This window comes from Mobula hypostoma, chromosome 22, assembly GCF_963921235.1.
Source record: "Mobula hypostoma chromosome 22, sMobHyp1.1, whole genome shotgun sequence".
NCBI lineage: Eukaryota > Metazoa > Chordata > Chondrichthyes > Myliobatiformes > Myliobatidae > Mobula > Mobula hypostoma.
Window position 1 is genome coordinate 39,385,138 of NC_086118.1, and position 11,186 is coordinate 39,396,323.

General features: G+C 43.3%; 1 protein-coding gene across 1 annotated transcript in view; it reads right to left on the reverse strand.

Annotated features, from left to right (window-relative positions):
- Positions 1-9,030, reverse strand: part of LOC134360289 (cAMP-dependent protein kinase type I-alpha regulatory subunit) — a 39,195-nt gene extending 30,165 nt beyond the window's left edge. The window contains exon 1 of the mRNA XM_063074472.1: positions 8,826-9,030. Within this exon, the coding sequence (XP_062930542.1) occupies positions 8,826-8,996 (171 nt within the window). The 5' untranslated portion in view covers positions 8,997-9,030. The remainder of the gene's footprint in view (positions 1-8,825) is intronic.
- Positions 9,031-11,186: the final 2,156 nt, after the last annotated feature.

Consider the following 11,186-nt stretch of genomic DNA (forward strand, 5'->3'; position numbering starts at 1 on the left):
GGTGGGAGTGTGGAATGAGCTGCCAGATGAAGTGGTAAATGCGGGTTCACTTTTAACATTTAAGAAAAACTTGGACAGGTACGTGGATGAGAGGTGTATGGAGGGATATGGTCCAAGTGCAGGTCAGTGGGACTAGGCAGAAAAATGGTTCAGCACAGCCAAGAAGGGCCAAAAGGCCTGTTTCTGTGCTGTAATGTTCTACCGTTCTATGATTGGCAGAGAAATCTCATGACAAGACATCAAATACAGAAACCAATTTTTTCCTTATTAGCACACATCCCCTTCAGCAGTTGAAGAAACAGTACACTACAATTAGAAGAAAGACTGAAAGATGCAAAGGCATAGAATATACTAAGTGCAGAACTTCAGGAACTGATCAGTGATGACACTATCATGTCACGCTTGGCTATAGGCACTCAAGAATACAATCACCAGAAAGGGAGAATACCAAAGGAAAAAAAAACTAAGGATTAAAAGTTATAGAGTACAGCAGAGAAACAGGCCCATCAGCCCATCTAATCCCTGCCAAAACATTTTAAACTACCTTCTCCCATCGACCTGCACCGGGACAATAGCCCTCCATACCCCCACTATCTATGTACTTACCCAAACTTCTCTTAAACCTTGAAATCAAACTTGTATGCACCACTGGTGCTGGCGACTCATTCCACACTTTTATGACCCTCTGAGTGAATAAGTTTCCCCTCATGTTCCCCTTAAAATTCTCACCTTTCACCTTTAACCTAGGACTTCTGGTTGTAGTCCCACCCAACCTCAGTGGAAAAAGCCTGCTTGCATTTATCCTATCTATACCCCTCAATTTTGTATACCTCTAACAATTCTCCTCTCAATCTTCCACATTCTAAAGAATACAGTTCTAACCTATTCAATCTTTCCTTATAACTCAGGTCCTCCAGACCCAGCAATATCCTTGTAAATTTTCTCTGCATTCTTTCAACCTTGTTTATACCTTTCCTATAAGTAGGGGACCAAAACTGCACACATTACTCCAAATTAGGCCTCACCATCTTGTAGAACTTCAATATAACATTGATTTATGAAGGCCACTACTCACAGGCCTCCAGTCAAAGAAGCAACACTCTACTACCACTCTCTGGCTTCTCCCACAAAGCCAATGTCTAATCCAATTTACTACCTCATCCTGAAAGCTGAGCAACTAAACTTTCTTGCCTAGCCTCCCATGTGGTACCTTATCAAATGCCTTACATAGACGACATAGACGACATCCACTGTCACGCCTTCATCCACTTTCTTGGCAACTTTCTCAAAAAACTGTAAGATTGGTTAGACATGACTTACCATGCACAAAACCTTGCTGACTATCCTTAATCACTCCACGTCTGTTCAAATACTTATATATCCAGTCCCTTAGAATACCTTCCAATACCTTTCCCACAATTGATGTCAGACTCACCAGCCTATATTTCATGGTTTCCATTTGAAGCATTTTTTTTTTAAATCAGCAGAACAACATCGGCTATCCTTCGATCCTCTGGTACCTCGCCTATCGCTAAGGAGGTTTTAAATATCTCTGCTAGGGCCCCCACAATGTCTGCACTTGCCTCTCATAGGGTCAGAGGGAACACCTTGTCAGACCCTGGGAATTTATCCATCCAAAATTTGCCTCAGGGTAGCAAACACCTCCACATCTGTAATCTGTACAGGGTCCATGAAGTTGATGCTGCTTTCCCTCAGTGCTCAACCTTTTGATTCCTGCCTTTGTCTAAGGTCTTACCAACACCTGCCTCCAAAACCTCTCCACTAACTGTCCTGGCACTCTGGTTCCCATTGCCCTGTAACTCTAACTTAAACCCCATTAACAAACCTTCCTGCTAGGATATTAGTCCCCCTCCATTTCACGTGCAAACCATCCCTTCTGTAAAGCTACATCATATCATCAAGATGAATGCACAATCCATCCCTGCTCCCTTCCAATAAGAAATCTTCAATACAATTCATCTCAAGTGCCATACAGCAAAGATTATGGAACAAACTTCTTGGCTTATACCAAACACTCAAGAACCAGCTACATCTCTAGGAGAGTTTTTTCCAAATACAAGTAGAAGTGAGGCAAAGCAGCATTAAGTAGAATGAGGAAAATTGATCAGCAGTGATGAGTGATAGCACTGTGAGCCCTAGTAAAAGGTGAAAGAGCATGAAGGTGAAAATACTCATATTCTTAACAAAAGAGTTTGTGTTTTTGTTTTTGCCACAAGACATGCAATGTCATTGGCTTCTATTCCATCATATGGTCAGAATTGGGGATGTTCAATTATTGTTAAATCCCACATAACGCTGCAGAAAGTGTAATAGGCCATGCCTGTATGCAGCAAGATCCAAGCAGAAAATGTAATACACCGTGCCTACCTGCAGCAAGATCAGTGTTGATGCATGTCACCAACGTAGCATTTACCAACTGTCACAAGTGTCTAAATACCTAACCCTGACAATAGTTCATCACAGACTCTACTTCTCTCCCATGCTCCTTACCCCTCCCCACACACACATTTATATATATCCATTAACACCCTGAGGGTCACTACAGGCCAAAAATCCACTGAGATTACATATAAACATTATGATTACTACAGGTCAGCTCAGAGCAAGTTGCTCTCCTCCAGCTATTACAAAGCCTGACTGATTATACTTCCCAATTATGACATTTATTCAAGAATTGCGATAAAGTAATCCATTTGATTTACACCCAATCCATCATAAATCTTTATTCCCTCCACTATCTGTATTGTCTTATACACGAGAGTTACTTACCTACACTATTCCATTAACACTGCAAATCACTGACGTCTACCAATGAGGGCAAGGGCAAAGGAAAACCACCAGCTACAGGTTCTCCTTCAAGTTATCACCTTCAAGGTCATTTGATTCAAATCCAAAAATTTATTAAAGACCAACAATTTGGGAAGATCTTCATTAAGACAACAATAACTTGAAAGTTAGATCACAACATTTTCAAGAGCAATTACAGGATGAGCAATAATACTAGCTTTGCCAGCAAAGACTAAAAACTTAAAAACTTTCAAAGCAATGCACACAAAATGCTGGAGGAACTCAACAGGCCAGGCAACATCTATGGAAGAGAGTAAACAATCGACCTTTTGAGCCAAGAATGCTTCATCAGGACTGGAAAGGAAGGGGTAAGAAGGTGGGGGGGGGGCAGGGAGGGAAAGTAGTAGTGGCAGGTAATAGGCCAAACTGGTAGAGGGGAGGGTTGAAGCAAAGAGCTGAGAAGACAACTGGTAAAAGAGATAAGGGACTAGAGAAGGGGGAATCTGATAGAAGAGGACAGTAGACCATGGAAGAAAGGGGAAGGGAGAGGAGCACCTGAGAGGAGTGATGGGCAGGTTAGGAGAGAAAGCAAGAGACGGCAACAAGAGTGGGAAATGGTTAAAGGATTGGAATGGGGGGGTCAATTACCAGAAGTTCAAAAACCATCAGATTGGAGGCTAACCAGATGGAATACGAGGTGTTGCTCCTCCAACCTGAGCGTAGCCTTATCTTGGCCATGGACTGACATGTCAGAACGGGAATGGGCAGTAGACTTGACATGGGTGCCCACCAGGAGACCCCACTTTTTGTGGAGGATGGAGCAAAGATGCTCAGCGAAGCGGTCTCCCAATCTACATTAGGTCTCACCAGTACACGGAAGGCCACACTGGGTGCACCAGATACAGTGGATGACCCCAACAGACTCACAGGTGAAGTGTTGCCTCACCTGGAAGAACTGTTTGGGACCCATGAATGGTAGTGCGGGAGGTGGTGTAGGGGCAGGTGTGGCACTTGTTCTGCTTGCAAGGTTAAATATCAGGAGGGAGAACAGTGGGGAGGAACGAATGGACAAGGGAGTCGCATAGGGAGCAATCCCTGTGGCAGTGGAAAGTGGGGGAGGGAGGGAAAGATGTGCTTGGTGCCAGGATCCCACTGGAGATAGCAGAAGTTATGAAGAATTACGTGTTGGACACAGAGGCTAGTGGGGTGGTAGGTGAGGACAAGGGGAACCCTATAGTAATAACTTCAATTGTATTCTACATGCTTTGTCAAATGGCCAAGATAGGCATATGCTTTTGTCATCGATAATAGCAGTTCAGCCCTAATGAGCACCTGCATGCAAAGATCACCTTTCCAAACCAATATGACCTCTTTCTAATCCTGGCCCAATCACTGCATACTCATCCAAGTTTTCTCCAACTAACCACTGACCAAACATTTTCATACCAATTCACATACACAAAAATTGTTCGAGGACTTTAAACAAATTCAAAGTTTTCAAAATAATATCTTAATTTAGAGTTCAATGGTGCAGTGTAGGCTTTCTCATACCACTAAGGCACAAGTCAAAATTTAGCCTTGCTTTCCTCTAAATAGTAAAAAAAATCAAAAATCCTTAAGTTGAAAGGAATTAATAGAGACATCGTTGCGAAGTTGCAATCACACTCACTGACTGGCAGTCAACAACACATGCTACGTCATTAGCCCAGGCAGATCCATGACCTTGTATTCAGGATTCAATAAAAGTCTAAAATCAAGGTCAGATTCAGAAGAAAATACACCATTGAATGTACAATATTCTCTTAACAGGGGTGTGTGGGGTGTCCAGGGAAGGGTAGCACCACTGGTGAAGGGCTTAAATGTCCAATCTGGAACCGTTCGCTCACCTTTGGTCCCCGCCACTCAGCTCTCACCTGCAGCTCCAAGTAGCTGTTTGCATGCCACAGTGGCTACAACCCCGGTACATGCTTTAACAGGTAGGCTACAACAGTTGAGGGTCGCCAGCAGCCTCATACCCAGGGGAAGATAGAGACATGCCTGTCTTAGCATGCAAAGTTATCAGCTCTGGCAAACTGAGTGGATGAGATCTACAGTGAAATATAACGGCCAGGGAGGTGATACTGCAACGTTCTGGAGAACGAAGGGCATGAAAAGGCACAGAAGTAGTCATGGTCAACCACTGCAACCAAGGAAGACCTCAGTTATGATAACCTTTGTACCACTGGACGAAGACTTCCGAGGTTAAGAGAGTGGAATTGACCCAGTGCAACGCCTTTTCCACTTTAAAAACTCTCACACACAGATTTCCTGTCATTGTCGGATATGACGCACAACCACCATGCTCTTAACATAACACATGACTCAATTAAGTGATGTTTACATACAAAGCTATAACACAGTAACATATTTGTCAGTGATTATACCACTTTACTGGTGTGCCTTTGGTACTGCTTGCTGTATCCTTGGAAAATTAGAAGTTCTTAAATAAATGAACAATCCATTAAAGAGTCTATTGCATGAGAATTTCTTAAAATTGTCCCCAATTTATCAAAGCTGAATTGCTTTAAAAATATGTGAAATGCTAATCTAGCAATATCCCAACTTTTGGCAAACTTTCTGTGCAGACAGTTGAAGTTTTAAAATATTGAGACAATATTCTGGTATATTTTCGGCACGGACTAGAAGGGCCGAGATGGCCTGTTTCCTGCTGTAATTGTTATATGTTAATCGTTAAATAAGCAATTCTGCTCCAAATATACAATGACGAGAACCAGTGATTATGCAAAGTGAAATTCAATACCTTGCTAACTACAATCAATACAATCAACTCCTAACCATAAACTTCTGATATAATTAGAACACAGAGCATCTCATCAACCAACTGACCAGCCTAAAAATGAATCATAATTTATGCATCATAAATTAATCAGCTTTCTCATCAATTGTGTGTGATAACAGGAAGACTAAACATTCCATGGTCCAAAAGTTGATCATTTAAAATTTGCAATCCTCATTTTACTTCCATTTTCCCAAATTGATGGACATCGTAGAGGTGATTTCTGAGAAGTTTCAGCATTTCAATTTATTCTCTTAGGTTTAGATCTTACAGAAACAAGGTTCTTTAAATTCTGATGATGTACTCACTTTCAATATGCAAAAATACTTTCACTGTTTAGAAACTTTAGAGAAATATAGGCACTCAATTAACTGCTTGACTGAAATGTTGTGTCAGATTTTAACAGATATAACCATATCTCCATCATTTCCTCACAGAATTACTAACTACGATTTAGTTTACTTTAATCAGACTGTCAGCGACATTTCACATGTCTATGACTTTTTCTGAAACCGCTGTAATTGGAAAAGGAAAGAGGGCCTCAATTTAGTTCACAATCTTGTTTAGTTAATAAGTTAACAATTCAGGTCAATGACCTTTCAGTATTCACACTGAGTATTCACAATACTTTATGTTTTTTATTTCAAACTGTTGGCAGCTACAGTTTTTTGCCTTTAAATCCAAATATATTCAGGGCTAATGATAATAGATTTTAAGAGAAGCAAAGCTGAAGAGTTCCTCAAGTTCATTCTGTGACTAAGTTTGAAATATTGCACTTGCAGTTTGATTTCCAAAGTAATAAACATTTTTGTAAATACTCAATTTTCTGATCTTTATAAGCCCAAAGAAATAATGCTATTTACCATATGAAAATGAGAATAGCAAATAATAGTTGCTACATCTCAATATGAAAAGGCAGTATAATTACACTTCACTGAAGAGATGACAGATACACTCACACAGCAAAACATTACCAAAGGTTCTACCAGAGCATAACTAAATATCAGCTATGAGATATTAAGACAAACGATTAAAAGGTTAGTTAGAGAGCACCAAGGAGGAATTTAAGGATTTTGGCCTGGTAATAGTGCTTAGAACTTTAAAAGGGATAAGCATTGATAGCAGGAAGAGCAAAGGAGAAACAAGAGACTAGAATTAGAAACTTTACAAAGCATTGGTGAGGCCTCACTTGGAGCACTGAGAGCAGGTTTGGATCTTAGAAAGAAAATTCTAAAACTGGAGCAGGTTCAAAGGAGATTCACAAAAGAATGGCTTGTCATATGAAGAGCATTTGATGGCTCTGGGTCTATATTCACTAGAATTCAGAAGAATGAGGGTTGACCTCATTGAAACCTATCGAATAGTGAAAAGCCTTGACAGAGTGGATGTGAAGAGCATGTTTCCTCTGGAGAGGGAGTCTAAGACCAGAGGACACAGCCTCAAAATAGAGAGGCATCCTTTTAGAATGAAGATGAGAAGGAATTTCTTTAGCTAGACAGTGGTAAATCTGTGGAATTCTTAGCCACATGCAGCTGTGGAGGCCAAGTCTTTATGTATATTTAAGGAAGAGGTTGACAGATTCTTGATTGGTCAGGGCATGAAGGGATACGGGAAGAAAGCAGGAGGTTGGGACTGAGAGGAAAATTGGATCAGCCATGATGAAATGGTGGAGCAGACTCAACAGACCAAATGTCCTAATTCTTAAATACAAGAGCTTTGCAAGGACAAAGGAAGAGAAACATGAAGTAGTTGGAGGGAGTGAATAATTACTGCAACAGTGATGATCCATGAGCCAGAATGCATAGAAAAGCAAAGGAATGGTGGGAACAAGTCTTGGTGTTAAGGAACAGGCTGCAGGGTTTCAGATGAACAGGTTTAAGGGCAGTGATAAGATCAGAGACCAAACTAAAGCACATTGAAATAGCCAGGAGCTGACGAACCAGCACCCTGAAGCAACTAGTAAAGCAGCTGTCTTCCAGCTCCAGCAACTCAGGTTAAATCCTGACCTCATACTCCATCTGGGTAGAGTTCACATGTTCTCACTGTGATTGTGTAAATTTCCTCCAGTTCCCTCCCACATCCCAAAAATGTACAATGGCTACTGAACATTGCTCCTGAAGTGCAGATATGGGAACAGTACAATGGATTAGGGTTGGATTAGCATGGGGGGGTGGGGAGCAGAATCACTGAGCCAAAAGGCCTGTGCCTATCTATGACTCCATTCTGCAGCAGGGGGAATAAAAACAGAAGTAGACTTGGAATTAATCAATATAAACAAAAGTCTTAATTTGACACCAAACTGGATATCATGGTTAAACCATAACAGATGAGGAGAGGAGCAAACATATATTCAGGATTACAGTCTTAAAAACAGTAAGATTTGGTTCCCCCCCCTCCCCACCACCACAATATTTAACTGAAGAAAATGTTGACTTAACAGGGACCAGATGCTAAACAACGCATTTTGAAATATGGAGGCAATGTAAATTTCTGATATGTCATGGCAAGTTGGAATAAACTAGTAAAACATCATATTTGGATGAGGTCACTAAGGGTTAGCATACATAAGAAAATGGAAGGAACCATTAAAAGGAAAGCTAGCAAGAAGTGACAGCTCAGGTTTGTAAGCTGTGACTGGATAGGTCTGGTAATGTGTATATAAAATCATACTATCACCTTGAAAATTCAATGAAATATGATTTTATTTTTTCACCATAACTTGACAACTACATCTAAATAAATGCACAGTTCTTCACTTCAGTTCTAAGTGCAATAATTCCCTGATCTTTGAAGGGTCTAATCCAGATATGGCATTAGAATTTCTGGAGTACAGATCGTACTTTTGCAACTAACCAATTAAGTATTTTTTTTATTACTGCCGAAGCGCCTTTTCAGTTTTAACCTTGTTTGTATATGTCTCGTACTCGTATCCTGTTTTACAACATCTTTGTTCAATCTGGCTCAACAAACTGTGTAAAAACGTAAACAAGTCCCTTTCCACAACCCTCCCCCCACCCCATTCCCTTTTAATATCTGCAATATTTGCATTGCATAACACTTTCTCCAACCAACCACCACATAATAGTTACGCAAAGTTAGACTAACAACGCCTGTTACGAGTACAAATAAGATTAGTTTTGCTCCCTGTGCGGAAAGGAGAAACAAAGCACTCGGAACTCACTTTCTCGAGTTTCTCGAAGTATTCCCTGAGGTAGGTGATGGGCTTTTCGGGCCTGGCGATACAGAGTTGCACGATGCAGTCCTTGAGGACCTGCTGGATGTTGTGTTTGTGGACATACTGCTCGCACTCTCGCAGGCTGCGCTCTTCATCCCCGCTCCCCGCGGCCGCCATCTTAACCAGCCAGCCGACGTTCCCCTCAACAGCCGGTTACAGCCAGGCTCCGAGAGACCAGTCGCCGCCCCGCCGCCTCCCCCGGGAGAGCAAAACCTCGGGCCGACAGCACAGCGATCCTGCCTTCCGTCCGGCGGCGGCTGAAGAGGCCGGCCGAGCGTTCGAGCCGCCAGTCGAAGGGGCCCCCGTTGATGCAAGCGGCGGAGCAGAGCGAGCGTTCCCAGTCACCGTCACTTCTCACCGGAAATCAGCCGCGCCGACTGACGTCAATCCGCCTCGCTCTCGGCGCCGGCCTCGCCTCCCTCCCTCCTCAGCCACGGGGAGGTGGAACCCGCGGGCGGCCGCCGGCGTCCCTCCCTCCCTCTCCTCCTCAGCCACGGGGAGGTGGAACCGCGGGCGGCCGCTGGCCTCCCTCCTCAGCCACGGGGAGGTGGAACCCGCGGGCGGCCGCCGGCCTCCCTCCCTCCCTCTCTCTCTCCTCAGCCACGAGGAGGTGGAACCGCGGGCGGCCGCCGGCCTCCCTCCCTCCCTCCCTCAGCCACGGGGAGGTGGAAACAGCGGGCGGCCGGTCAGTGCACTCCCGCTGCATCGCACCTCCCTGCCTCACATGCACAATCGAGAGGTGGCTGGATTGAAGAAATATTTGCTGTTGCCACCATCCTGGACGTCATGGTTGACCACGGTCGCCAGTACAAGGAAGAGGCTGAGGGATCGGAGATGAACGGCTCCCCAAAACCTTCCCGCCATCTAGAAATAGCAATGTGCCTTGGGTGCGTGCAACACTCAAAAGGTTCGAGACAGTGTGAGGTAAAACTGTCAAACTCAGCAGATCAAGCAGCAGCTGTGGAGGGCAAAGGGATAGGCTATAAGACATAGGAGTAGAATTAGGTCATTTGGCCCATTGAGTCTGCTCCACCATTCAATCATGGCTGATCTTCCTTCCTCCCCCAGCCCCACTCCTCGGCTTTCTCCCCATAACCTTTGATGCCATGCCAGTCAAGAACCTCTCAATCTCCACCTTAAATACACCTAACAAACTGGCCTCCGCAACTGCCTGTGGTAACAAATGCCACGAATTCACCACCCTCTGGCCCAAGTAATTTTTCCACATCTCTGCTTTAAATGGACGCTCCTCTATCCTGAGTTTGGGCCTTCTTGCCCTAGACTCTCTACCAAGGGATTCCACATCTACTCTGTCCAGGCCATTCAGCATTCGTAAGATTTTAGTGAGATCCCTCCCCCCATCCTTCTAAATTCCAGCAAGTACAGGCCCAGAGCCAACAAACGTTCCTCAGATGATAACCCTTTCCCTGAAATCATCCTTATGAGCCTCCTCTAAACCCTCTGCAGTGCCAGCACCTCTTATATAAGGAGCCCAAAATTGTTTACAATAATCAAGGTGAGGCCTCACCAGTGCCTTATAAAGCCTCAGCATCACATCCCTGCTCTAATATTTTAAACCTTTTGAAATGAATGCCAACGTTGCATTTGCCTTCCTCACCACCTGCAAGTTAACCTTTAGGGTGTTCTGCACAAGTACCTTTGCATCTCAGATTTTTGGATTTTCTCCCTGTTTTGAAAAAAAAGACTGCAAATTTATTTCTTCTACCTAAGTGCATGACCATACATTTTCCAACATTGCATTTCATTCGCCACTTTTTTACCCATTCTCTTAATCTGTCTAAGTCCTTCTGCAGTCTTCCTTTTTCCTCAACACTACCTGCCCCTCCGCTAATCTTCGTATCATCTGCAAACTTGGCAACAAAGCCATCTATTCCATCATCTAAATCATTGATGTACAGCATAAAAATAAGTGGTCCCAGTGGAACACCACTAGTCATTGTCAGTCAACCAGAAAAACACCCTTTTATTCCCATTCACTGTCCATCCAATCAGCCAATGCTATAACCATGCTAGTAACTTAACATAGTCTCTTAACTTGGTAGTAGCTTATGTGTGCCACCTTGTCAAAGGCCTTCTGAAAATACAAATATACCTTATCACTGCATCCCCTTTATCTATCCTACTTGTAATCTCCCGAAAGAATTCTAACAGGTTCGTCAGACAAGGTTTTCCCTTAAGGAAACCATGCTGACTTTGTCTTATCTTAACCTGCATCACCAACTACACCAAAACCTCATCTCAATTGATTCCAACATCTTCCCAACCACTGAGGTCAGACTAACTGGT